We start from the raw sequence: 26,861 nt of genomic DNA on the forward strand, positions 1-26,861 counted from the left end.
ATCTTTCAGCCTCCTGTGCCATGGATGTTACTGCAATTACTAGTGCCCTTCCACAGGAGGAAGACTAGGACAATTAAATATGACATCTGTCTCTTCTAGTTAATCTGTCCTTGTGCTACAGCCAAACACTGTCTTAAATAGAAACCCTTTCTTGGTTGTTTATGGAACTTACAAAAGATAAGGCTAAAATGTTTTATTTCAGATTACCAGTGCTGTCCTCAAGGGCTCTGCTACAGAGAGACTTGTTTTGTACGGTATTTTCCTCTTTCAGTTTAATTCTGTATAAAAACATGTATCTTTCACATCAGACCTTTCATAGCATAAGGAAACTGTCAACCCTTTTTCATAAATGCTGTGTCACTGGTACTTAATTCCTTACTGTTTCTGTAAGTGTATATGACCAAAATGCTACATGCCTTCCCTGTCCAAACACAGCCCGTCACTGTTTGAATAAACAGCTAGAGCAGGAGGAGATAAGAAATCCATTAAGGTGGCTACCTTACAACATAAGTGCCTTTTGATTGTGATGGGCTTCTTCCATATTACCTTTGTACTACCACAGTACTTGGTTTGTACTGAACAGTTTAACCCTACATAAAATGTTAAAGCAGTGCACAACCTCAATCTATAGTATTCTCGCACTTTTTCCTTGGAGGAAGCAGGGAGGTACTATACTGGCTGTCTTATCAAATTGTCTGACCAACAAGCTCAGCTTAAATACTAAGAACCATGTCTTCTACCTTTGTATGCACAGAGCCAATACTAAGACCTTCTTGCAGCTCCTTTGATGGGTGTAGGATTAACAATGGTTTCCCTTGTCTGCTCTCTGTTAGGAGTAGGACATTGGCAAGTGTCCTTGCTAGACAGATGAATTCCACCTTGCTAATGCCATTTATAGGTGAAAGCTCTCCCATGGAAAGGGGAGAGATCAAGGTTGTGTAGCCTCTCATAGGAATTGACAGATTCCACATATGTTCCAGAAAAGGTATGGAAAAGTGGTGGAAGCTCCACACAAAATACAAAGCTCCGTACAAAATAAAAATACTTCCTCACTTAAGGGGGGAGGCTGGTTTGGACAGAACTCAGCCTAGTTCAATAGGGGTAAAACTTAATATTTATTGAAGACTACTTGGGACAGTCACAGTGGACAGACACTACATAAGGCCTCACTCACCCTTAGTATGAGTCCATCGCTCTAGCGGAGCACGTAACGGATTGCTGTATATCACTACCCATGAGCAATGGCGATGCCGTATTAAGGTGAGAACTGGATTGGTACAAAGCACTGGCTGCATACTGCAGTTGCCTATATCCTGCCCCCAGGGATTCGCTGTAACAAAACCTATACTCACTCTCACACATGAGTGTACATGGGAACAGGCTCTGGCTCCACATTCCAAGTCAGTTTTATATACAGTGGTAAGAGCACTTGAAATAAAGAGGCAGCAGCTGCTCTACATTCACCCAGAAGGCCAGCTGAAGAGACGGTTATCAAGGTATGGTTTGTGAGACACCTTATTCCACTGGAAGATCAGATGAGGCTTGAAGGCAAGGAAGATTTGAAATCAGGTGCCTTTGTGGGCTCGCTCTTCTACATATAGCTGCATCTGGAGGAGAGAAACAAGCATCAGTTCCATTTGATATGCAGGTAGGTGAATGCAAAAAGTCTGCAACAGGCTAAATAGGAAGAGTTTGTACGTTCCCCCATAACCAGGTTTCCTATTTTATTACGAGGAGTCTTGTCCCGTTTTGATTATGGGCACAGATATCTGCAAGACTAAGCTACTGCTCAGCAGTATTAAAATTGCTACCCTACAGAAGACTGCAGAGCTGGCATCAGAGTAGACAAAGCTTAGAACTACATGCAGTTTTCAGCCACTGCTTGGGCCAGAATGCTCTGCTCACCTTTAAGATATCAGATGTCATAGTTTTCAGGGGGATGAGCCGGGGGTCATGCATGTGCACATCTTGTTCATCAGCAAGGATCCATGGGAAATCCTAGGGGCAGGAACACAAGGCGCTTTATTTGCAGAGAGGCTGGCAGACTCTGTAAGGTGAGCTCTCTTTCTCAGCACTAGGTCAGCATTAACTGAATGAGAGATCTCTGAGGGTAACTCAAACCTTTCATAACAGCAAAACTTAACACTTGGCCCTGAGACTCGGCATAATTACCTTCAGTTGCAGCATCAAACCATGATAACCCACTTATTCCAAAGGTGACATCTCACTTCCTTAAAGATATACTTTTAACTGTCCTGACCTAGCATGTTCTGTTCATTACACCAGCATTTAATTGCAACTCTGAAACGCTCAGGGCATGGATTTCTGTCCTGCTTTGCAAGCTGAAAGGTTGGCCTACTATACTACCAGTTTCTGTTACTAAGCAGTACAGAGCGACTTCCATTCTGAAGCAATTTTATACTTCACTAGCTTTATTTATTGTGCCTTGTAACACCCAAAATAACTTGGCTTGCGGGGGGGGGGAGAAAGTTTCCCTGTACCTAAGCAAGGGTTCTTAAAAAAAAAAAAAAAAAATTCTTGTTTTAAAGTGATCTGCACATACTTTCCTGCAAGATAAAAATGTATTTGTGCACCCAAAACCCACTAGTTACTTCAATCTTAGTCTTCCTTGCTGTTTATAAAGAATCAGCCATCCACACATAGTGGATGTGGAATAAGGGCTTTGTTGTTGATTAAATTCAAGTACCTATTCTGTATATCAGAGTACTTTTAAGTGATTGAGCAGGCATTATGCAGTAAGTATTGTTACAATCTAATTCAGGCATTGAAGCAGCTATTGTCTGCAATTGTGGCTGGTGTGTGGTGAGTGTGCTCAGTCACCTAGTTAGTGTAAACCACTTCAACGCATTCAAACCAAAGTTGTGAAGCGCATCATATGAAGTTAGTTAACATATGCGTTCAAAATATCCAGCAGCCTTAACCTTAGAGATGCCAAAACTCTGTAATTTGCAGACTTTGCTCTGCAGCTTTCTCATAATTAGGTAGTGTATTTGGTTTGTGTGGCAAGGTTTTAGTAGCGGATGGGGGTTACAGGGGTGGCTTCAGTGAGAAGCTGCTGGAAGCTTCCCCTGTGTCCGACAGAGCCAATGCCAGCCGGCTCTAAGACGGACCCGCCGCCAGCCAAGGCCGAGCCCGTCAGTGATGGTGGTAACGCCTCTGTGATAACATTTTTAAGAAGGGAAAAAAGTGGGACAGACAGAAATGGCAGCCGGAGAGAGGAGTGAGAACATGTAAGAGAAACAACCCTGCAGACCCCCAGGTCGGTGAAGAAGGAGGGGAGGAGGTGCTCCAGGCGCCAGAGCAGAGATTCCCCTGCAGCCCGTGGGGAACACCATGGTGAGGCAGGCTGTCCTGTCCCCCTGCAGCCCACGGAGGTCCACGCTGGAGCAGATATCCACCCGGAGCCCGGGGAGGACCCCACGCCGGAGCACGTAGGTGCCCGAAGGAGGCTGTGACCCCGTGGGAACCCCATGCTGGAGCAGGCTCCTGGCAGGACCTGCGGATCTGTGGAGAGAGGAGCCCACGGAGCAGGTTTTCTGGCAGGACTTGTGACCCCATGAGGGAACCACGCTAGAGCAGCGTGTTCGTGAAGAACTGCAGCCCGTGGGAAGGACCCACATTGGAGAAGTTCGTGGAGGACTGTCTCCCATGGGAGGGACCCCACGCTGGAGCAGGGAAAGAGTGTGATGAGTCCTGCCCCCGAGGAGGATGAAGCGGCAGAAAATAACGTGTGATGAACTGACCGTAAACCCCATTCCCTGTGCCTCTGCGCCGCTGGGGGGTTAGGTAGAGAATCCGGGAGTGAAGTTGTGCCCGGGAAGAAGGGAGGGGTGGAGGGGAAGGTGTTTTGAGATTTGCTTTTATTTCTCATTACCCTACTCTGGTTGATTGGTAATAAATTGAGTTAATTTTCCCCAAGTTGAGTCTGTTTTGCCCATGGTGGTAATTGGTGAGTGATCTCTCCGATCCTTATTTCAGCCTAAGAGCCCTTTGTTATATTTTCTCTCCCCTGTCCAGCTGAGGAGGGGGAGTGATAGAACGGCTTTGGTGGGCACCTGGTGTTCAGCCAGGGTCAACCCACCACAGGTAGCCAAAGATATCACTCACCTTTATCACCTGGATCTTTTCCATGTTCCGTGTGGCAGCCTCCCGTGTGTGAACCAGAACGGTGAAGGTACAACCTGCAAAAGAAATGGTAGGCTCTGGATCAGGGGACAACTAACAGAGGATCAGACGCTACCTATTGGCTGAAGGCAAGCAATGCCATGCTATGAGGCTGTATGGACACGTTTACCTGGGGGATTATTGTCAAGCACAGCATCACACACACTGATCTTCAGGATGAAGGCACGCAGTAACTGCTCCACATGGGACAGCAGGGACTCTGAACTGTTGAGGAGACAGCAGTTGTTACTGGCATGCAGCAAAGTGCTGGGGCCTGGAGCTGCTTCCAGAACACTTCTGCAGAGGCAGGTGTTGGATGCCATGGGCAAGCAGTAATGGAAACTTTACCTAATGGAAAGAAGAGGTGGCTGGGTGGGTGATCTCAAAGACAAATCTCTCCACAGGGTGGTGCTCTTTATCCAGGATTACAACTACGACTTTCTCCACATCATTCTGCAAGAACAAAGATAGAAAAATCCCTGCCTTAGAACAAGCTGTCTTCTCCCCAACAGTGTGCATCACATACTTCTGGTAAAGTGGGAGTATGCTTATTTGTTGCGGCTCACAGCAGTAGCACTTATCCAAAGCTTGAGCACTGTCAGATTATTCTTACCCATCAGAGAAAATGCTTTTGCAAAGCCATTTCTTGCTAGATGTTTAAACCGATAGCTTATTGCTAAGGCCTAGGGAGATGAAGTGCACTAAATAGTACATTTCTCTAGGTACTGTTTTGGAACAAAGGAGGAAAAATGTACAGCTGTCTCATGGCATCACTCAGGAATGTACAATGATGAGGAAGTTAAGATATGCTTAGACTGTTGGCCAAATATAGCAGCTTTGTATTACCGCAACATAAAACTGACCTATTTCTGTTCTCTAAAAGTGCATTAAGGGTGTCTGTAAAGAGCAGCAAATGCAAAATCTGCCTGCATCCTGAAACATTTCATATGGTCACACCTTTCTCTTACAAAATCTAGAGTTCAAAACTACCTTTGCTTGCTGGCTTACATCAAAGCTTTCGAACTATTCTGCCAGATGGGTGCTTAACCTGAAATGTAGTCAAAAGCAGAACATTAAGTTACCATGTAGGATGATATAACTGAAAATATATAGATGTATATCCTCATGTGCATGTATTTGGCATTTAGTTGCATCTATGATCAGCAGCAAGGCAGGGCCTTAACTGCAAGGAAAGGTTATGGATGTTATTTTTGTTAGGAACTTTATTAGCTAGTATATTGTATATGGTAAAATTTTAAATAAATTTTGCAACTAAGACAGTATTTACTTTCTCTTTCTTTCTATCAAAACCACTTGCAGTATTTTTGCCAAGGTCCCTGATATGATCTTACCTTCTCGAGCAGTGGCTTTACACAGTGCAGTGTGTCCTGGATGTACTGATTCAGCTCTGGGTGGCAGGACATCTGTAGCAAATACAGTGAATAGTCAGAGCTGTGTTCTGATGTGAACCAGGACAATGCTAAATGGGAAGACTTAAACAGAAGCACCAGTGTGTTACAAGGCACTTAAGTCATGCTTCAAATAGCATTTTTCACCATTAAGTTGCCAATTCAAACCAGTAATTTTTTCATGGAAGGGTTAATTAGCTGAGGCAGATCACTGTACCCACACAGTTGTAGTATATTGGAAATATATACCCACAATAGCATATTGGGAATAGTATATTCCAACCATCTCTACTTCCTAGGAAGCATGCTTTCGTATTACCTTACTGTACATAGCTGGGGAAGCCTTCTACTACTGTTGTCCATGATCTGCTTGTTCCATGAGGACTGCTGTATCCTCAGCTACAGGGCTGTTTTCCCTTTTGACAGGAACTAAGTTCTCAAAAATGAGTTTGCACATTAAAACAAACTCTGGAAGTTATTTAGCTGTGGTGACTGTTGACTGATCCCTGCTATTTTGCTTGTCCGTGTGGCTGTCAGCTTCCAGGAAAATCTCCTACCTGGACAGGTACATTGTATTTTTTCCTCTTCTGAAAGATCCCAATAGGGTAAACTTCTCTGACATATAAGATAAGGTGAACAGCCACTTCCAGAAATTCTGAAAGAACATCCGCAACAACTGAAAAACAAAAGTAAAGGATGCTGAAGTAGGGAGTGGGGGAGAGCATGCAGAGCAATACCATATACTCATAGGAATTTTTTAAAGGTATTTTTCCCTGCATAAATTTTACCTGCTTCTCCTTAGCTGCAGGAAGTTTAGGGATAGAGCAACCCTCCAACAACAATCCCACGAGCTCATGTGCCAACAAGAACCCTTGCAAGCATAGCAGTTTGCAGCTTAGCACAAAACATTACCTTGCCCAAAGTTAAGGTCCTGCCGTGTGAGAGTGGTCATCTTTCCCAGAACCTGGAAGTAATCACAAAAAGAATGTTTATCCTCTGGCTCCTATATTATTAATATAGTCAGCTCATGGAGCCATCCACTTCCCTCGTGCTGCTGAGCTCAGACCCAACAAACTGTCCTCTGCGCTTAGTCACAAGCATATGAACACTGCCATGACAAATCCACAGGGCCCACTGTGAAAGGTTTAAGCACCCTCCGTAATCAATAAGAAGTCACCAGAAATCACCAGTAGTACAAAAACCAAAGACAGTGTCATTGCCATTTTCTGGCTCACACCTCAGATTGATAGATTACTCATAATTTAATTCTTGCTTTTTTTTAATTGGGCCTTATTTAAATAAAAAAAGTGAAAATCTGTCCAGTTCACAGTTCTTCACTGTCTCCCTCCGTTTTTGATGCATTTTGCTAGGACTGGAGAATTCCTGATTCCTAAGACATGAGAAAGTTTAGACAATCACTTTTTAGTAGCACAAGGAACACTAGTTTTTTTAAAGCCACACAAGTGTTCTCGTAACATACTAGAACATACCCCTTTTCTAACCCCTACATCTTATTGTAACACAAGAACTACTCTGTTTTATGGGTTTATTTTCACACCACCACCATGAAACATTGCTTGTTCAGTCTAGGCTCTGCATCTTTCATTGGCTCTACACAACACAGGTACTCATCTGCTGTCCACTACTAACAGCTTCAGAGTCCCAAGGAAAACAAACCCTGCACAACTGCATAATTAAGTTAACATGGAATTTGTCACACAGAATCATGGAATATCTCAAGTTGGAAGGGACCCATAAGGATCACGGAGTCCAACTCCCTGCTCCTCTCACAAGACTATCTAAAACTAATCCATGTGACTAAAAGCATCAGCCAGACGCTCTTTGAACTCTGACAGGCTCAGTGCCATGACCACTTTCCTGAGAAGCCTGAAATTTGTGACAATTATAAAGGGCAGCACATTATTGTGCCAAATTGAATACCGTGTGCCAACAATCAAACAGCAGACGCTGGAGTTCAACTTTCCAACAGCTTTCCTTATATAGTGGAGTCTGTGCCTTACATGTTTTAAGCTACAGTGTACATAATTTTCTATCACAAATTTTAATTTGTTTCATTATTTTATCCATACTCTTTGCAGGCATGCAAATGCTAACCACTAATAGCAGCACCATTGTTCATGCACTGTGTATGCCTTTAAACATCTCCAGGAGCACCTGAGCTCCATCAGTAACACAGCTGCCTTACATAGACCTCTGATAAGCCACAGTCATTCCAATCAGTTGTTTAGCCACTGATTTTCAAGCTGCTTCAGCTGCAACAAACGGTGTTTTTCAGACCTACAAAGAATTACTTCAACCTTCACAAAATAGGTAGCTACTCTCCTCTTTCTTTTTAAATCAGAATCTTACCATTGTATACAAAGACTTCTGGAATATTAGTGATCTGCTACAATAAATAACATTAAGATACTTAAGCATCTCTCTAGCACCCCCGCCAGTGACTCTCAAATTTGTACAAAAGATCTGTATCAAAGTAGCATTAAGAATCTGTGTTTTTAGAGGTTTAGGTTCGCATCCTCACGTAAACACCACCCTTTCTTAAACAGAGGCCCCAGAGAGACAAGCGCATCCCCAGAGATCCACCCTTCAACGCAGTCATAAGGTTATGCCTAAGAATCACACATTTAATACTCCCTCAGATTAAGGTTTTGGAGTAACTGATTGGAGCAATGCTGTGCAGTTACTAGCCTTTCCTCTATTCATTTGAATTTGCTGTCCTGCATCTATGAGGTCAGTTTCCAGAAAAAGTCATCCCATCTTCCCAGCATAACAGACAGCACTGAGGGAAAGCCTGCACTTCCTTCATGGTGCTTTCTGGATGCTAGCAATCCCTTACTGAAGGAACTTCAGAAGAAAAAGGAAGCAAAGGAGGCAGGGATATCATGCAGTTTGTAATCCGTCATCTCCAAGGTGCCCACGTCGATTACGCGGGCTCCTGCGCTAGCCCAGAATAAGGAGCACAGGCCTCCCACATCAGCTTGCGCTGCGCCCTGCCCGCTTCCCGGCTTCGGAGGAGAGAAAGGAGAATCGCCAGATGCTCCTTCACCGTTTCACGCACCGGTTTCTCTAACGCCCGGACAGACGGAAGGACAGACCGCGGCTTTCGGGACAGGGCTGGGTACCCCGGGGTGCCCGGCTCCCACCGCTCCCCGGCAGACAAGCACTGTCCTTACTTCGCTATTCCTGCCCCGCATTTCTGAGCCCGTGCTTCCAGGCGTTCACCCCGCTCCCTTCCGAAACAGGGCTCCCGACCCCGCAGAGCCCCCACTGCCAACCCAGGCGCCCGCCCAGGGGACCCCCAGTGACCGGCACCGCCTCGACCTCGCCCCCCCCTCCCCCCGAGCCGCGGAGGACCCCCCGGTGCCCCTTACCGCCTCGGCCCGCCCGGCGGAGCCCCCCCGGTGCCCCCGCCCGCCCCGTACCGGCCCCCGCTGACCGTCACCGCCGCACACGCGCGGCGCCCAGCGCGGGTGGCCGGGCGGCGGCGCGGGCGTGTGACGTCAGGGCCGTGGGCGGACCGAGCGCCCTCCGGCGGCGGGAGGAGCGGGCGCGGGGCCGGGGCCGGGGCCGGGGCCGGGCGGGGGGAGCCGGTCCCCGTCCCCGTCCCCGCCGCCGCCCCCCCCGCGGGCTCCCGGCCGCCCACCCCTCCCGTTCCGCAGCTCCTTCCCTTGCAGCGGGGCTGGGTGCTCGGTGCAGGGAATGGGGCACCCCGGTCCCGTTTCTCACTCCGTTACCCTAACGCGGGGGAGCCCCTGCGGGGAGCGGGAGCGCCGTGCCCGCCCCGCCGCGCAGGTGAGCGGGGGCCCGGTCGCCACCACACCCCACCCCAGCGGGGCCGGGCCGCCCCGCCTTTGTCTCCGTCCTTTGTCTGCCCCGGGCAGGGACCGGGCAGGGACTGCTCCTGCCACCCGCCGCGCACCCTGCGCTCCCGTGGGTACCCCTCCTCCTCCGCACCGGGCACCCCCTCATCATGCGCCCCTCGCACCCCCCTACAGCACCCTCTGCACCCCTCCGGGCCCAGCACACCCTGAGCCCCTCCGCCCCTCCCAGCCCCACCTCCCCCCGCACCATGCACCCCAGTCCCCCGGGATTCCCGGCGTCCCCAGTTCCTTTCCACATTCCCCCACTGCCTTCCCCCTGTCTCCTCCTCCTCCTCCTCCTCCTCCTCCTCTCGGGTTTGAACACCCCCCTGCCCCCCCGGCAGACCTGCCTCCCCTCCCGCTGCATGCACAGCCGCTGCCCTGCCCTGCCTGCCGGGCTCAGCCCAGACCGAGGAGCTGCGGACAGGTAGGCAGCGCTGCCCGCATCGCGCTCACCTTGCACCCAGCCCGGGGCCGGGCCGCGGGGGTGGCCGGGGGTGCATGCCCCACCGAGCTGATTTCCCTTTGCTTTCGCAGGGATCGGGGAGGAGCGGGGGGCACCTTCCTACTTTCCGTGCGCCCCGGAGGAGACAAAGGCCGGGGGCGACGGGGACCCCCCGGTCCCGCCGCCTCTAGGCTGCCGCCGCCGGGACGCCGGCGATGCGCGGTGCCTCGGGTCGCGGCGGCACGGCTCGGTGGTGGGAACCGAGCACCGAGCTCGGACAGCGCCGGTGCGCGGAGCCTTCAGCCAGCCCTATTGTCACCCGCGCCGGGGAGCGAGCTCCAGGCTCTCCCGCCGCCGTTCTGCCTCCCGGCTCGCCCTCAGCGCGACGTGCAGCGCCGTGCACCTAGCAGGGGTGTGCAGTGCGGGCTTTTGGGGTTTGCGCCCCACCGCCCTATTGCAAGTCCTTGCCACTTCAGGGGCTACTGCAAGCTCTCTCCCGAGATGGCTCTCCCCTTCCCTGCAGGCAAAGTCGCCTCGGACGGAGGCATCGGCCCTCTCGCAGGCAGCTGCTGAGCACCCCGGGGGTACGTGCCCGCTCTGAGCCAGAGCTGCCGCGGAGAGTGGTCGAGGGGTGAAGGAAGCTTTTCCCACCGAGTCATTGTGTTTGCAGAGCCGTGCGCTGCCGTGCAGTGAGTCCCTGAGTACCCACGGGTTATTCTCTGCTCTTCCTCTGTTGATGAAAGTGAGATCTCGTTTCTGAATTAAATCAGTTTGGCATCAGTTAATGACTTATTACAGCTAGTAATTCATCATGTAGAATTTAAGTGACATTTATCCAATTCACACCTGAAGTCTTCCATGAACCAGAGGGTTTAATGGAAATGGTTTTGTATTCCCATCTCCTCTCCCTTGCAGAAGGAGGCATTAATCCTACACGTTTTGGTTCAAAGTGAGAATGACATGCAAGGAAAAACGTTGAAAGCACAGCCTAACTGTTCTGCCAGTTGGGACACATCCACTTCTCCCCCCAGCGAAGATCGGGCCAAATCTGCCCCCATTCTTCCCTGTCACACTGGCTGGTGCTTTCCAGCCGGGTGAGCAATGACCTTTGCTATTGATTGTGTCTCATTTGTCACTAGGCATTGTGCGTTAAACTGGAGAGTCTTCTCTGCTGTGCTGACAGCAAGCGACTATATCTTGGATGCTAATCTCAGGCTCATTGCTATTTTAATCTCATTATTGGGTAAAGTAGAGTCTGTTTGATAGCAGGTCGCCTATGAAGGCTGTGTCAGCCACTCCGTGAAGCCCCAGAGGGAAGCAGAGCAGCGGGTACTGCATATTCATTCATGTGCCCCTCTTCCACTTCAATACGGTGACTTGCTGGGCTGCTCTGTCCCCGGAGGATGTTGGCGCTGCACCCTCCCTGCTTGTGCACTGACGCTGAGGGCAGTGAAGCTCTCTGTGCAGATCAGGGTAGGCACAGGAGAAAGGGGTAGCATGGCTGTGGCTGAAGGTGAGAGGCACCTAGTGACTTAAAGGCTTTGCAAGGTGTCCAGCCTTCATCAGAGCCAGGGTGCTGGAGCTTAGCAGTGACTTAGTGACAAGTACAAAACTGCCAGCTTACAAGTCTGAGCTGCAGGAGAGGGTATTTCCTGGGCCATGCTTTGTGAACAAGCCACTTCTGTCCTCCGTGGCTAGGAGGGCAGAGCACAGGCTGTCAGCCAGAGCTGATGGGTGAGGGGAAGGGATTGCCTGGGCCAATGGGTCAGCAAAAACAGAGTCCCAGTTCCAGTCCTTCAACTAATGTTGAGTGAGTCACATTTCAAGTGGTCACTGGATGTGAGTCGCCCCAGGGAGATTCTTTGTGGAGGTACAGGGGCAGCTACAGCTACTACTCAACACCCTGCAAGCCTGAATCTCTATGTCCTGTCTCTTGTGCCACTAGTACAATTAGTGCATTAGCGAATTTGGCCCTTTCTGCAGTGGATTGCCATTTGGTGATGGCAGAAAGTGAGAGAAAACACCACAGGCAAAGGAAAGCAGATGTTTCAAAGGGTGGTGGCGGGATTCAAGTGGCCTAGCCTAAATATCTGCAGAGCGGAAATCTCGCACCAAACACAGTCATGAGGGACAAGGAAACTGTGGAGTCAGATAAATATGAAAGGCAATGTACGGAGGAAAGTTGACAACGGATACAGGAAACCTAAGAAAGGAGGGCAGCTCTGAAGAGGGACCCAAAAGGGCTGGAGATCTGTGAGCAGGGGACTCTGCTGTTCTGTCATCCCAAGGATGTCTGGGCCAGCAGCAAAAAAAATTCTTTCAAAGTGAGTGCGCAAGAAATGTTGGAGAGAAGAAAAGTGTTATTGCTTTTCCCTGGGAATGAAAAGAGAAGGGTGCATATAAGATTACCTGTCTGCTTTCGAGGACCCTAGAAAGCTGGGAGAGAGGAGCCCTTTGAAATGGGAAGTTCTCTTGGCAGATTGTTTATGAAGCTTCCCAGCATTTGCCTCCAGAAACAGAAAAACAGATGGAAAGAGACCCAGCAGGGAAGTGAAATCTCATTTATCTGCACAATGCCATCCTCCTGGCTCCAGCCAGCTCTCTGCATGTCAGCTACCATAGAGCCTACCCCGTCCATTCTGCTCCAGGCCTTCCCAAGCCCATCCATCACCCTATGGCTTCTTATTTACAGGGACCCTGGCACACGAAGCTGGGTTTATTGTCTATCATCCCTGCCACACATGCACATACACACAACACCCATGTAGATGCACATACACTTTGTCTATTGCTGCAGCTTGGGATTGTCTGGAGTCCAGGAAATCTTTACACACGCCTGCCAAAGTCTGAGCTTATCAGAGCCAAAGAGAAATCTGGCCCAGCATACGTACTTGGGTCTAGCTTGGTTCAGCCCTCGAGCATACAAACTGCATCATTTGTGGTCTGGAGTGATAAAGGATCTTGATATTCTCTGTTTCTTGGTTCAAGAGTTTTGTTCCTCTTGGCTGTGACATGAAGAACATATGTGAAAAGTTAAAGCTAGGACTGTCAGGTATCATGTTTTAAGTGAGATATGTGAATGAACGTAGATGATCTGATGTTTCTGCTTTGTCAAATACAAAACTGCAGCAGGGGCAGTTTCAGAGCCAAGGTGACATAACTGTATTTACAGGGGGAAAACATGCCTGACTTTCTGTGTACCTTCTCAGTCCATGGCTGCCTTGCAGGATTACAAGGAGAGAGCAGAGTAATAGCAATTGTATCAGTGAGTCTAGAGAAAGAGACTGGCCACGGGGAAAGTTACCCAAGATGCAACCCCCCCCCCCCCAACTTCTCTTACAGGATTGTGACCATCCGCTACTAACCCAAAATGGATCAGAAATAGTGGCTGAGACAGCACTGCAACTCACTCATCAGCACTGAGCCTTCACCCTGGGTAGCTCTAAGGCCTTATCTTTGCTTTACACATTTTCTTCTTAGTAGGCAGGTTTGGTACCTCAAGAGGCAGGTGGCTCGTAATCCTGAGGGTCTACAAAGGAAGTGCAAGGCATTGGGTGGAGCAAGGAGGATGTAGGTCTGGTGTTGTGAAGAGCTACAGGGGCAGCTTAACTTGGCAAGTACTTCAGCTATTTCTTTTATTAATATATGAAGCCTAAGAAGAGGATGAATTCTAGGCTTGCTGCAGCATGTGTGATTGTTTTAGAGCAATTTAGGAAAGGTATCTCCTTACAAGGACAGACCTCTTTCTGCCTGGCATATATCTCAGGACAGAATTTCACCCTTGGCAGAAAAGGTGCATCAGCAGTGTGAGAACATTGCTGTCACCTACATCAACGAGCCTGGGGCTAGCATGGTCTTTTGTGGACTGTGGTCCTGACAGAGGAGAGGGTGGAGTTTACTTTGGTGCTCAGACATTGAGGAACCTGAGCACTGAGGAGAACTAGGGATGCTGTTGTGTTATCTAGCTGCCTTTTGGAAGTGTGAATTTTACAGCTTCTGTAGGGTAAGAAAAACGGAGGCGGTAGGAAAAGGTTTCCGAAGTTAAAGATAGACTAGGGCATGGAAACAAGTGGTTAAGAGAAGGCTGGGACTTCTGCGCCTCTAGCACAGCAGTGTTGTATTAAGCCAAGGTACCACAACTTGCATGCGCTGTTTTGGTTTGGCAAACAGCTCAGATCTCCCCTGACAACAGTGCAGTACAGGTATTTACCTGCATTATTAATGCAAGATCCCCAGAGACACAGTAACACAGCATGTTAGCCTGCCCTCTCAGCCAGCGCGGAGATGAGGTGACCCACGTGCTCTAGCTGCACTTTCAACCTGTGTCATGCCAGCAAGACAGCTGGGTAGCTTAAATAAATACCCCCTACACTTTGAAGCAGACCTTCTGTTTAACTGCCCTGTAGCATTTAGCTGCTTTCTAGCTCCTGCTGAAAACCAGAATCTGCAGCTAGTGTGTCTGTCAGGTTCACCATCAAAAGGGCTCATGTCTGTGTGAGTGAGATTGGAGACACCTGCCTCGCATTCTCTTTGCACTTGTTCTCTCTTGATATTTTGCCTACAGATGAAAAGGTAAGATGCTGTTTCTAGCTCTTTGAGTTGTTCTGAGTGATGCCTTGATCCAGCTGGTTTGCTCTGGTTCTTAAAGAGAAAATCCTAAGGAAAAACAAAGACCGTGGATGCAGAGCTTGGGTTTTGCTTGGTTGCTATTTGTTCCATTGGTTTTGAAGCAGTACTTCAAGTGCTTTGTTAACAAATTTAGCTGTCAGTCTGGTTTTTCCTTTGTCCCAGGTAGCTGCCAATAAAATACTATTTCATAGTGTTATGCCTTCAGCAAATGAGCTACACAGCACCTCCTAAATCAGTCCTCAAGTAAGAGTTTGTTGTCCTTTGTGGCCAGTAGAAAGACCTGCTTTTCAGACACTGCATTAAAGAGAAGGCCCCTGTGCTGCCTACCTCTTTCCAGGGGAGGTCTGAACTGAAAATTTGCTCCCAGGCTCTGAGCAATAACAGAGGTGAATCTTGGAAAGGCAGAATCAGCTGGTGAATGAGTGAGCAGGCTTTTCAGTTGAGAGGATGAAGACATCTCCCTCTAAGCTTCCCAAATGCTTTATGAGGCTGGGGCTGCTATGATGGCAGAGGTTCCACTAACTTGAAACACTCTGCATCTGCCTTACAGGTTGAAAGAAAAGAGGCAAGGAAGAGCCGAGGCTATTCTTAGGGTGTCTCCTTTCAGCTCCACAAAAAGGCACTGAGATTGGCCTCAGAGGATGTTACCTGCTGCCCTTCACAGGTGACAATGGCTGGTCAAGCAGCAAAGCACCTGGAGGAGGGAGTACAAGCCATTGTAATTATGCAGCAAAGTGGTTCACCTGGTGAACAGGCAGTGGGAAATCAGGTGCAACTGGGTGCTGGGGTGCAGGAAAGATGGGGAGGAAGTTGAGTGAAGAGCTGTGGCTGCAACTTTGTGACAGTATTTCTCAAATATAAGCGTAGGCCTGGTTTTCTGACAGTCAGTGTCACAGGGAACTCTGGCTTTAAGCATGCCTTCATGCTGTCCAGATTGAGAGGGACAGTCTGAGAAAGCTACCCAAAGTTAAAGGCTGCACTGGAAATGCTGAAAAACCCTTTCCCCTTTTTGTGGGAAAGGACAGGGGAGAAAGACTTAGAGAAATCTCTGACTTGTGCAATGTCCCAAAGCCATGTCATATAACACAAACACAGGGATGAAGGAAGACCCTCAAAAATATTACAGTGAAACAGAATGAATGAGAATAGTCTGCAGCCACTGTGCTGAGGGACTCAGTCTCAGTGTTCTTTGGACTTAAGTTACCCTCCCAGTGACAGCCTTACCTGGTGGGGTGAGGTGAAGTGACCTGTGCAGGGTCAAGGAGGGAAAGTGGGACAACCTAGAGAAAACTCAGTCTGCCTCCCTGCCCCTTGTTCTTTAGATCGGCATCCTCTGCTCTGCTGACAGCAGAAGATTTGTTTCTCTGCTATGCTGTGAGGTATCAGCACAAAATTTCCAGTGTTTTTTCTTCCCTTGACCAGTTTCAGCCACCCTGAAGCGGTATGTGTGTGCATGTGCATGTCTCTGTCTTGAGCTGCTCAGGGCTGTTGCTGGTCCTGCGAGGCCACCATCTGCCTCCAGTTCTGTTCATCTTGACGTCTTCATTGCAAGGAAACCAGCTGTGAGGAGGGGCCAGTGCCAGCCAGGCCCAGGATGCCAACCTGGCAGCAAACAGCCCTAGCCGGACAGCTGGTGCTGTGCAGGCGGCTCAGGAGCTGTGGCCTGCAGGAGCCAGCCTCCCCAGCCCCTCAGATGGTAGGCTGTGAATGGGAGGGTAGGGGGGCTAGTAAGGAATCAAAGGGAAATGTCCTACTGATTGATGGCCCTCATTTGCACATGAAACTGGGACCTCTCAGCCCTGCAGGCCCTGCACGTGTGTCTCAGCTGCTGTAACCGGGGCTGGGAGAGGAGGAGGTAACCAGGGAGGGAAAAACTCCACCTCTGGACACCATAACTGTTTTCATCTAAGTGTCCTAGGTCTGAATCTTGCTTGCCTTTACAGGTCATAGAAGTTGGTGGCTTATTTTTTCTTTTCCCTTTTTTTTTTTTTAATTGTAGGTGAGGCAGAGCACCCAGGATTATGGCAACTTCTTCCACCTTCTTCTCTCCTTTCCTTTTCCTGTGTATGCTGGTTCTTTCTGACGTCAGTCTCGCAGTATCCCTGGAGCCTGGCACAAAGCTCAAAAATGTCCCAGAGAACAACAACCATCTTCAAAACCAAGAGATGTGGCTGCAGCAGCCCAGAAGTGGGCATCACCACAAGCATGGCTTGGCCAAGAAGGAGAGGGTCCATGCCATGTCTTCTAGAGGGCAGCCAGCTGGGGAAGAGACCCTCAGAATGGGTAGTGGAGCTCCAGCTGTGGAAGAGCTGGTGGCAGAGGGGCAGCCAGCAGCCCTGAAACAGAATAAAGATGTGTTCCTGGGTTTTGAGTTCCCATATCCTGAGAGGGAGAACCAGTCCCCTGGGTCTGAGAGAGGAAAGAAGCAGAACCGAGAGCATCGGCGACACAGCCGCAGGGACAGGCTGAAGCACCACAGAGGTATTTGAGCTCCAAGGGAACCTGAGGCTGATGGGTCACTAGAAATGAGTGTCACTTGTATGAGGGCAAGATGATGCAGCTGTGGTTGAGCCACATGGGTGTGTGGAGGGTGTGGGATATGTGCCTGCTCTGGGGAGAAATCTGCCAAACAAAAGAGGCACAAGAAAAAAGGGGAAATCCAGAAACCAGAGATTTTTACTGCTGGCTGAAAGTTTGTGAAAATGACCTGGTTTGCCTTATAGGGGGAGCTCTGAAAGTTCCTACGACTTGAGGGGTTGTTTTGGGGTGGGCTGCTTTGGTTTTTTTGCTTCTTTAGCAAATGGTTCCATTTATGAACAAACATGTCCAAGCCATGCTCAATCTCTCCACTGACTTTGAAATATGACCAGAACTAATACAAATAGACCAGAAATAATACAAAACTCCTACTTCACTTGAAGATCAGTTTCTTCTCATCAGAGCTTGTATTCTTCTATGTTTATGCTGAACTAAAAAACCCATAAATTTTGCATATGTGAAATTGCACTAATTACTTTAACATGTTGCTTGTTTTTGACTGGGACTGCTTTCCTTTGCAGGTCAAGTTGTGGGTGTGTGTCTCTGCGGTATGATATGCTCAGTGTGGTAATCTTTAGTCCTATTAAAGCCAGGCAGTTTGTGTCAATCTACATTATTTGACAAGCTGGGTGTCAGTATCCCTGAGTTCCAGCTATCACTCCTCCCTGCATCAGTAAGAAGAGCTCTATTGTTTTCTCAGGGGACTGACTAAATAACTCATGTTAAGCAATATAGAAGAGTATGCAACAAAGCTGGTTTGAAGCAATATTTGGAGACTACAAAACAGGCCTTGTTTCTTTGGTTTAACTTAAGGTTGTATTTAAATTAATACTTAGGAAAAGCAGGGATCAGGCTGTGAAGATTTTCTTATTTCAAGTTAGGTAGGTCCTGACTTGAGCTAAACTGAAATAACCCACTACTAAAATCAAATAAGAATGTGTTCACAGGTATTTGCAGCAGCTTAATCCATTGGTTTAAAAATGGTTAAACAGGTACATTTTGTACTCTTGAGACTAGAAGACAAAATTCTTTACTTCTAATCAAGAGAGACATAACTTTAAGAAGGTGTGATTATGTATGACTTAAATGTGCAAAAACCGAAATGCATATACTCTCTACCTGATCTATCATTTTAATTTAATAGTACATGACTCTCTTTTACACTGTTCTAAACAGCAGCTCAGAGTGGTAGAACACTGGCCAGTGGCTGGATTAAATCTGAATTCCCTTGACTCAAATCTATGGCACACAAAGAGAAAAGGGAAGAGAAAGCTAATGCTACCGTACCTGTTGCCCTCTGCAGGGAAGACTTCTGATGCTGGGCCAAGTTCCCTGTACAAGAAACCTGAAAGCTTTGAAGAACAGTTTCAAAACCTCCAGGCAGAGGAAGCTACAAGTCTCACTCCCACCATGCTTCTCATCACTGCATTGGAACTAGCTGTTTCCACAGAAGAGCCTCCTGTTCTTCCAGCCACATCACCACGGTCACAGGTAAGAAGGCAGATGGTAACTGCACTGTACCTCTGATGCAGACAGAAATCTCGGCTAGATAAGGTCCAGTTTCCTCCTCCCCCCCCCCCAGTTAGATGTAAGTGCTTGCTTAACACCAAAGCCCTCCCTCAAAAGCAGCTCTCTGTCCTGGAGACTTCTAAACGCCTCTTCTTCATAAACACTTCCTTTAGTTGCTTCTCTTCCCTGCCCTTCCTCTCCCTTAGCTAGCCATCTTTATTCAGCTTCGAGGACCAGAGAGGGAGTAGGAGCACTTGGCTGGAGAGGCAGCATGTCCTAATGCACCTTGCTCACCTCTTGTCCTCCCACAGAATCAGTGGAAACTTCCCTCTTGACTTCAGCTGCAGCAAGGGAAAGCTATTCCGTTTTGAAAATGAGATGCCAAGAATCCCCAGTGGACAAGACAGGGGTGGGGGATCATAAAGTCTTTTTAAGGTCTAAAAGCACCGGGGAAATTTGCAAAGACTTCAGTGTTACTACAGAAGCATAATGTGTTGTCTCTTTGGTTTCTTGTGGTTTGCAGGCCCGCCTCAGGCAAGACGGGGATGTGATGCCCACCCTCGATATGGCACTCTTTGACTGGACAGATTATGAGGATCTCAAACCAGAAATGTGGCCATCTGCTAAAAAGAAAGGTGCTAAACGTCCATGTCCTCTTTGCCAAAAGTCATTCCATAAGGCATGTCCCAAAAGTCATTCTGTAAGGCTTGTCACATGGTTAGTGTTCACAGATGTGCCAAAGGATGAGAGATCATAGTGGTGGGGAAAGAGAGAAAAAGCATAATGCTGATTGTGTTTTGTGCTCAGTTTCAGAATGTTTCTCATTTTGGACACATAATTTGAGGGCAGAGGAAAAATGATAGATGGAGGGTTGAGAAATAGGGAGGAGATTAGACTATGAAGGTTTAGATTTCAAACTCTTGAAGACTGAGGCTGTTTTTACACTGGAACAATATAGTCTCCAAAATAAAACCACTAGCATGAAATTTTCTATTAGCGTCTGTTTTTTTCCACAGAAAAACGCCGCAGTAAGACTCCCAACAGTGGAAATGAAACCATGATGGCTGAAGGAGAGCCATGTGATCACCACCTTGACTGCCTCCCAGGTCAGGATCAGCTTGGTGGAGTCACTTCTCCAAGCATGAGATTGTTTGAAATCCAGCCCAGGTTCTAACACAAGTATCCTGATTTCTGATGCTGATAGAAAGTCATATGCAGAGGGAAGGGCAGAGGCTCTCTAGGTGTGTTATGGGAACAGATGATGTCTGTACCATGGAGCTGTCATGGGTGTCAGTAGCCCTGCAAGGGAAGGCAACAAATGAGCTGTGCTGACCCCTGTTCCTGTGTTGCAGGCTCTTGCTGTGACTTGCGTGAACACCTCTGCAAACCACACAATCGAGGCCTTAACAACAAATGTTATGATGACTGTATGTGCACTGAAGGTGAGTTCAGCTCTTTGCTCTCCTCCTTCCAGCTGGCTTCATAATTGGCTGCGTTGACTTGGAATAGTGGTTTGTATGTGAAAATAGGAGCCAAGCTCTGCTGCTCTTAGCCTTTCCCTGCCACTGGCTTGCAATGTGACCATTGAGTCATCTAGGACATCTTGCTTTCCCTCTTAAAAACAAAAATCCTGATATCTACAAACCTAACAGAAGCAGCCACAATATACTGATACTTCAGTGGTGCTTTCAAGTATCACAGGTTGTAAAAACAGACTACTACCTTTGTTTTACATGACCTTATGCCTAATATGGCTTTCCTGAGTTAATTTCAACTGAACTTGTAGCAATTTAGTAGGTGTGGTCTGGACACAGACTTTTGTTTCTTAAAACTCTTTCTGAAGAATCCACAGCAGCCCTTAATAGACAGTTGTGTTATGAAGATGTTGAAAGGCACTCTTCTAGTCTCAACATGTTCAAGATCAGCTCCAGGCACTGGGTCTTGTCTGCCAGAACAAAACTCTGGTTGCCAAGTTTTGTGACCTGTGTTAGGTACCTAGTGACTTTGACCAGGTCATTCACCTACTTTTTACCCAGTTAAACAGACTGCTTTCCTAGAGTTGCAATGTTAAATGATAGTCTTCACCTTGGGTGTGTCGTGTAACACTTGAAGGTCCTCATCAGAGGCAGTGCTCTGATAGATTAGCCTACAAAAGTGTTTCTGCAAGCCTAATGAGGGCTGCCCCCAGCCCTGCTTTTTACTTAAGCTAGTTATAAGTTGATGCCAAATGTGCATCCTCTGTAGCATTAAAAAGATCCCCAGAGATGTAGGGTCCAGATAAGATAGACAAGATGCTTAGATAAGGGCAGAGCTCTGATCTTGCGTGCTCTACTTCTAGGAGGCCAGACTCCCCTGGGGGGATTGGTAATGAGGGGCAGAAACCCAACTTCAAGGTAGCCAGTCTCAACGTAGCCCAGGGACATGCACTCCAAAAGGCTGCTCAGTGACCTGTGACATCGGCTGGGTCTCCCGTGTACAAGTACTCAAGGACAGTTTATGGGCTGTCTCATTATAAAAGCTATAAATCCTCAGCCTCCCCCACTCTGGGGGTGCTGGCACTGTTGCTATCTGCTGCCTGCTCTGGAAGTAAAAAGCGTTGCAGTTTCTAGGATGATCAAATCAGCTCCTACCAACCCCAATGACCAGATCCTGGGTCACTGAAGATCAGGGCTTTTGTGATTTTTGTACCCTGTCTGGCCCAACTAGCTACGCATTCTGGTGTAACAAGGTAAGACAACAGACACCAAAAGATAAATCTGTCCGGGCCAGAAACCGATGAGTTACCTTGACCAGAGGCTCCTATTGCCTTCCGCTGCCATGGGAGAGTATGTACTCATGTTTTTTACAAATAAAATGCCTTTTTCCCCCCTTAGTATTCACCAACGCTATATCAAATAGCTTCCTTCAGACCCTGCACTTCAAGCATCCAAAACAGAGAAACTGAAGATCAGCAGTGAGCTTTGGATCAGACCTCCCAGTAATAACATTTCAAAGTCTCTTCCCTCCTCTCCTGAAGCTTCAGGGAAATAAATAGCAAGGGGAGCTCCCTAGCCATTGCTGCTGCACATTAAGTCTACAGTAATTTCCCAATGGAGAGATCACTTAGACAGTAATGGGAAGTAATAGGGGGAAACCGAGCAGGGCTTCCATAAAATCACCAGAAATAATCAGGATAATTCATCGGTATTTCAAGAAGCCAGTGAAACCTTCTGCCTGAGCCAATGAATCCCAAACCAGAACAGTGAGCCAAACAGCATAGCAGGGCCCAGAAAGCAATATGCCCTGCCTATGTGAGGCATTTCTCTGCCACCTCATTTGACACTGCCCAGGCTTCCCAGCCCTGGGACTGTCCCCACTGCAGCAGGCTCTGTCGTGAACTGAGGCCAAGAGCTAATTGTTTGATGTTACTGCTGTAGTGAGCCCTGGTCTCTCCTGCTCACTTATGTGTGTCTTTTCCATAGGGCTACGCTGTTATGCCAAATTCCACCGGAACCGAAGAGTGACCCGGAGAAAAGGGCGTTGTGTGGAGCCTGAATCAGCCAACGGAGAGCAGGGATCATTCATCAACATTTAGGAGGGTGGGACTCCTGCCTGGATGGTCAGGAGCTGGGGTCAAACTGTTTATACCTAGCAATAGGAATTAGAGGAAAAAGTCAAGAAAATGACTGAAGCTGCAGGCTCTGAACATGCCAGGTTCATATAAGACTGAAGCTCATGTTAATTATAGAGTGGCCTCAGCCTTTTCCATACCAAGACTGCATTCCCCCTCCCTTCCCGCACCGCATTGCTGCCATTGAGCTGGGTCCTCTCTCAGTTAGTAAGAGATGATCATGACTAACATTCTGATGGTCCTCCAGGAAAAGGCTCTGCAGTTTCATATCATCCTCTCAACAGAGGCAATATATGAAAGATCCTTCAGGTCAAAGGGGTTATGAGCTTAAACTTTATGCCTTAACTATTGCTTGAGAAGAAAGGTAGATCCTTCTTAAGGATCAGAGGTTCCTAGAGGATAGGAAGCTTGTAGCCTCCAGGTGGAATCAAAGATGGAAACGGATCAGCAGGAACCTGGCTGCCTAGGTGAGAGGGGACCCTCTGACAGAGCTCTTGCTCTCTCCCTTGTTCACTGCTACAGACAGATATTCCCTAGCTGTTATACACTACCACTTCCTACCTGTCATCTTTGGGACCATCCAGTCCCACTCCTTCCTTCCTTTCTTGCTTCCAGAGAGCCACCTGTTTTCTGCAAGGATGCGGCAAGACATCCCAGCCTGCAGCTCTCACTCATTTAGTTATCCTGCCAAGTCTGTTATTTTTAATGATTATTTTTAGGAGCTTTCTGGGGAAGTGATAGTTTTCCTAGTGAGCCAAAAATAAGGTTTTTGGTAACAGGAGATAGGGACAGGCTGTTCCATTGTAGTAAATCCTGTGACGTTGCATGTGTGTTTCCATGATATGTAAATAAAGACATGATAGATATCCTTTGTGCAACTCTTCTGCTTCTTTGACTGCACCTAAGGATGTGGCAGGAGCCAGAAAGGCCTATAAGGGAGCTGGCCAGCAGGTAGCACTGATGACTTCAGGTAATCACACAGAGCAATTATGCCACTTGGTAGAAAAATTTCTCTACCCAAATTGGGGATCCAAGTTTCCCCATATCCTCACTCAAATTGCAGCTAACAGTTTCTGGCCGGTGTAACCATCCAGATGTTTAAAACTTCTTTATATGACTACTTAGTTACTGACTTCAGTGATGTATTGGAGCAACACAGGCTACCTGAGTTGAACAGAAGTAGTGTTAGTTGGTAAAGATGTTCTTTTCTACTGCTAACACCCCAATACCCTGGCTTCTGGTGGGAGACAGCTCTGAAGCCTTTTACATTCAAGAACCTGGAGATGTATGGCACTTTTTGTAGGAATACAAATATTAATCATGGTGCTGTGCTCAGAATCCTCTTTATACTGCTTCCCTAAACTCCCTGTGTTCCATTTAGGTAGGCGATTCTCCATTTTGCACTCCTGTTTCTGTTGTAGTGTCACTCTGCATCGTGTATTCGCTCAAATGCTGCTAACATACTCTAATGTGATGAGTGCCCAGTCATGACTACAGAGATATGCTATGAATACAACATTAGTTCTGACCCGCATACACCTGCACTGCTAGGAGGTACACTGAAGGAGGAATTTGTAAAGGAGCATTTAGGCAAAAACCTACCTCTTGGCTGCATGTAGCTATTTAGATTTCTACTTACAGCACTACAGTCTTAACCCAAAATGCAGGAGTAAAGAAAGGTGGTTTGGCTCCAGCTTAATGCCACAGCAGCAAGGATGCAATTTGTTAACCCAGAGAGAGAAATGCAGCCCCTCCCTCAGCCCAGATGCAGAATAGTGGGTGGTGCTGCCAGTGCTATTGTCAGTGGAAGCATAAAGGGAAAAAGGCCTTAATTGATCACAGTCAATTGCAGAGCTCTCAAACCCTGGTCTGTGTGACACCGATGAGAACCACATGCACAGCCATTATGAAAGCCAGGTTTTGATACCACGCTGCTTTGCAATATAGAGGCCGAGATCTGGTTGGAACAGTGCAATTGAAAGAAAGCAGGAAATTTTGCAGGGGTCTTTATCCTTGGTGATGCAGGTATTCGTTGCCCCATACACTACATACGGAATCCTTGTAGGATCCTGGGCAGTGTTTGAGCAAGGCTGTGTTACAAGTCATGTGAAATACAAGCAGGTTTAAACAGCAAGTCTGAATGTTAAGCCAGAGCTTTTAGACTGCAAAAGTTGGAGACTTGCTTCTTCAGCTCTTGCTTTTTCAGCTTTTGGTCTGCTATTAACTCTGAATATAAAGAACAGATTATTCTTAATTGGTGGGATTAGTTAAATGTGTAAGGTCAGTGAAAATTGAGTTAATTATTATAAATCAAATCACAGGATGACTGGATTGATTGCTCATATTGGAGTTTCAGAAAGAGAGACCAAGATGGAGACTCATTCTTTCTGAATCAAACTGTAACGTTGCAGAGGTGAAGAAGAAAGGATGAGCAGTTGCACATGCACATGCTGCACAGCCACAGCAGTGTGAAAAGAACCAGACAACCTGATTTATGTATCAGTCAGATCAACTACTGACTTTGCAATTGCAGTGCAAAGGAAAGCTGTTGAGTAAATAACATGCCAAGGTGTGGAATGCAAGACCAGCCTGTGATATAAAACCCCAGGGCAACATTTGTACAACAAGTCCAACCCACTTCTGAGTGTAGCAAAGCTTTTTAGTGCCGCTCTGTGCTGCCTCACGGGCATGACAGCAGCTGCAGAGCGATAGTATCTCTGGGTTACATTTAGCAACTTTCCCCTTCCTTCCCAGTATCTCCCAATCGCAGTGCAGTCGGTGACAGTTCTGCCTTTGGGGGCATTAGGTCCGAACAAGGGAGAGGGAGACAAATGCCAAGCAAGTCTTGATTTTTATGTTCTTCTCAGCTAATTGTTTGAGAAACTCAAATTAAGAATTCACACAAGCTCAGCTTCTCTACTGCCCCCAGAGAGCTTAAGCTAGAGCTCTTGCAAGATTTTCTATCGTCTTGAAAGGACTTTGGATCAGGCCCAAACCAGCCATAGCAGGGCTCTGTGGAATAATTTTTAAAGTTAATTGCAGGGCATGCATGCAAGAAAGGTGAGTGACACAGTCCCACCCCAACTCCTGCTCTACAGCTACTGCTGTTAGCAGCCTCACAATGAGTCCAAAGGGTATGCATCATTTTAAACCACTTCTCCAAGGGTGAGAATCATTAGACATGGAAAAGAGAGGACAGCGTGCTGATTTGACATAATCATCTCAGCAGCTGCCTGCTCTGCAAATGCTGTTGAATCTCGGGGATGTTGCTGGCAGTTGCCAAAATGATGACTGCAAGAGAGACAAGGAGTGGAAGCACAAATTAAAACACTTGGGAATCATTCTGTCTCAGGTCTGTAATAGTCTGCATTCATTTTAGCTTGGGGGTGTTTTATTGAAACCCTCTCTCCTCCCCCCCCCCCCCCCCCCCCCCCGAGTAATTACCCTGTTGTCAATCCACAGTGTGTGAAAGTGCTTCAATTTCAAACCCATGCCATACCAAATTGTTCAAGTCCATGCCAGTCACTCTCTGCTACATAAAGCCTGGAAAAAGCATTGCTTTCCTATTTTTTTATCAGAAAAAATGAGGGCTGTTGTTTTCTTGGAATGTTCTGAGTGATCATATGTACCCCATAAAGCCATTTCTGGTATGTCAGTTCATTTTCTAGGGTGCCAGTGAATCTTGAAGAGTAGTCCCTCAATTATATCTCAAAGCTCTAGTTAGATTTTAGAAAACCAGAGGAGCAGCTCTTCTTGCTGAGGTTAGAAAGGACTTTCAAGTGTGCTTGCCAAGGTACCACATTAGTGTAACCCTCTGCACTCCCCAAATCATCTTGCCATAGATTTTTTTGCAGTGAAGTTGCAGGAGGAGGCTCCCCACCAGCATTACAAAATGCCGTGAGTTTCCCCTCCCATCCAAATAATGTTTCTGCTTGCTGATTTCCCATTGGGATTTAAAAAGGAGTTTGTAGAGCCAGGACGACTTCTATATGCCCTTCCTCACTGCTTATTCAGAAAGGCTCTATTGATAATATATGCTTTTGTGCTGAGCTGATGCCTTCATTGCTCTCAGCTCCACGGCCAGGGGCACAACTCAAAGACACCAGTGTTACCTTCAGACTAGACCTCAAGTGAGGGACGAGAAGGGCAGAACTATGAGGGGTGAGCTTGTCTCCATCCTCACAAGCTAGATAAGGACAGCAGGAGCAATTGTATTAGCTCCACTACTTCCCCACGGAATCGTTATCACCTTACCCACCAAGGGTACACTGTCCTGAAAACGCAAAGGAAAGCATTTCTGCCTTATTAGCCTAACTTGTATGCTGGCAGGAAGGGAGCCAGCTGTGTATTCAGTTTTTACTCAGTCTGCACAAGACATACCACCGATATATTTGACATAAATCAGCTAATTGTTGGATATTAGTTGCAGTGAGCTGAACTCACCTGGACCAGTCTTCTAGTCAGGAAAATCTCCATATCCTGTTTCTAGTCTCCTGGGTCATCTGCTTCTCCCTGCAGGTCTTCTTTAACTTGCTGCTTATCTTTCTCACTATGTTTATGTTGCTTTGAGTTATAAAGCCTAGGGAAGGGAACAGAGACAGCAGGTTACACAGAGAGGCAATTTACAAGGTACAAGCAAAGCAACGCAGAGATAA

The 26,861-nt window shown here is 47.4% G+C and overlaps 2 protein-coding genes across 5 annotated transcripts; one reads left to right on the forward strand and one right to left on the reverse strand.

Annotated features, from left to right (window-relative positions):
* Positions 1–178: 178 nt before the first annotated feature.
* Positions 179–9,106, reverse strand: MAD2L2 (mitotic arrest deficient 2 like 2). Its single transcript, XM_030018115.2, is given in 10 exon segments — positions 179–1,607; positions 1,906–1,998; positions 4,129–4,202; positions 4,316–4,410; positions 4,534–4,559; positions 4,561–4,638; positions 5,538–5,609; positions 6,152–6,270; positions 6,507–6,558; positions 8,987–9,106. Coding segments are annotated over 9 exon segments (639 nt in total). The 5' UTR covers positions 6,547–6,558; positions 8,987–9,106; the 3' UTR covers positions 179–1,565.
* Positions 9,107–9,184: 78 nt separating this feature from the next.
* Positions 9,185–23,072, forward strand: DRAXIN (dorsal inhibitory axon guidance protein). 4 transcript variants are annotated; one of them, XM_030019267.2, is made up of 8 exons: positions 9,185–9,902; positions 13,263–14,493; positions 16,547–17,030; positions 18,391–18,578; positions 19,120–19,231; positions 19,613–19,702; positions 19,949–20,038; positions 22,058–23,072. In XM_030019267.2, exons 3-8 carry the CDS (start codon positions 16,571–16,573, stop codon positions 22,168–22,170), a joined length of 1,053 nt encoding a protein of 350 aa, XP_029875127.1. In that variant the 5' UTR covers positions 9,185–9,902; positions 13,263–14,493; positions 16,547–16,570; the 3' UTR covers positions 22,171–23,072. The 4 variants fall into 4 exon arrangements, with proteins under 4 accessions (XP_029875127.1, XP_029875128.1, XP_029875125.1 ...); XM_030019268.2 differs by lacking the exon at positions 13,263–14,493 and having other exon boundaries at positions 9,185–9,408; XM_030019265.2 differs by lacking the exon at positions 13,263–14,493 and having other exon boundaries at positions 9,186–9,902; positions 16,549–17,030.
* Positions 23,073–26,861: the final 3,789 nt, after the last annotated feature.

The sequence above is a fragment of the Aquila chrysaetos genome, chromosome 6, assembly GCF_900496995.4.
Source record: "Aquila chrysaetos chrysaetos chromosome 6, bAquChr1.4, whole genome shotgun sequence".
Taxonomy (NCBI): domain Eukaryota; kingdom Metazoa; phylum Chordata; class Aves; order Accipitriformes; family Accipitridae; genus Aquila; species Aquila chrysaetos.

What these genes read in the sequence shown, in the direction of transcription:
- DRAXIN (XM_030019267.2), top strand. Translation starts at nt 16,571, where the DNA reads ATGGCAACTTCTTCCACCTTCTTCTCTCCTTTCCTTTTCCTGTGTATG. An exon ending in CCACATCACCACGGTCACAG is followed by an intron (nt 18,579 to 19,119) that starts GTAAGAAGGCAG and finishes TGTGGTTTGCAG; the next exon opens with GCCCGCCTCAGGCAAGACGG. An exon ending in GCCATCTGCTAAAAAGAAAG is followed by an intron (nt 19,232 to 19,612) that starts GTGCTAAACGTC and finishes TTTTTTCCACAG; the next exon opens with AAAAACGCCGCAGTAAGACT.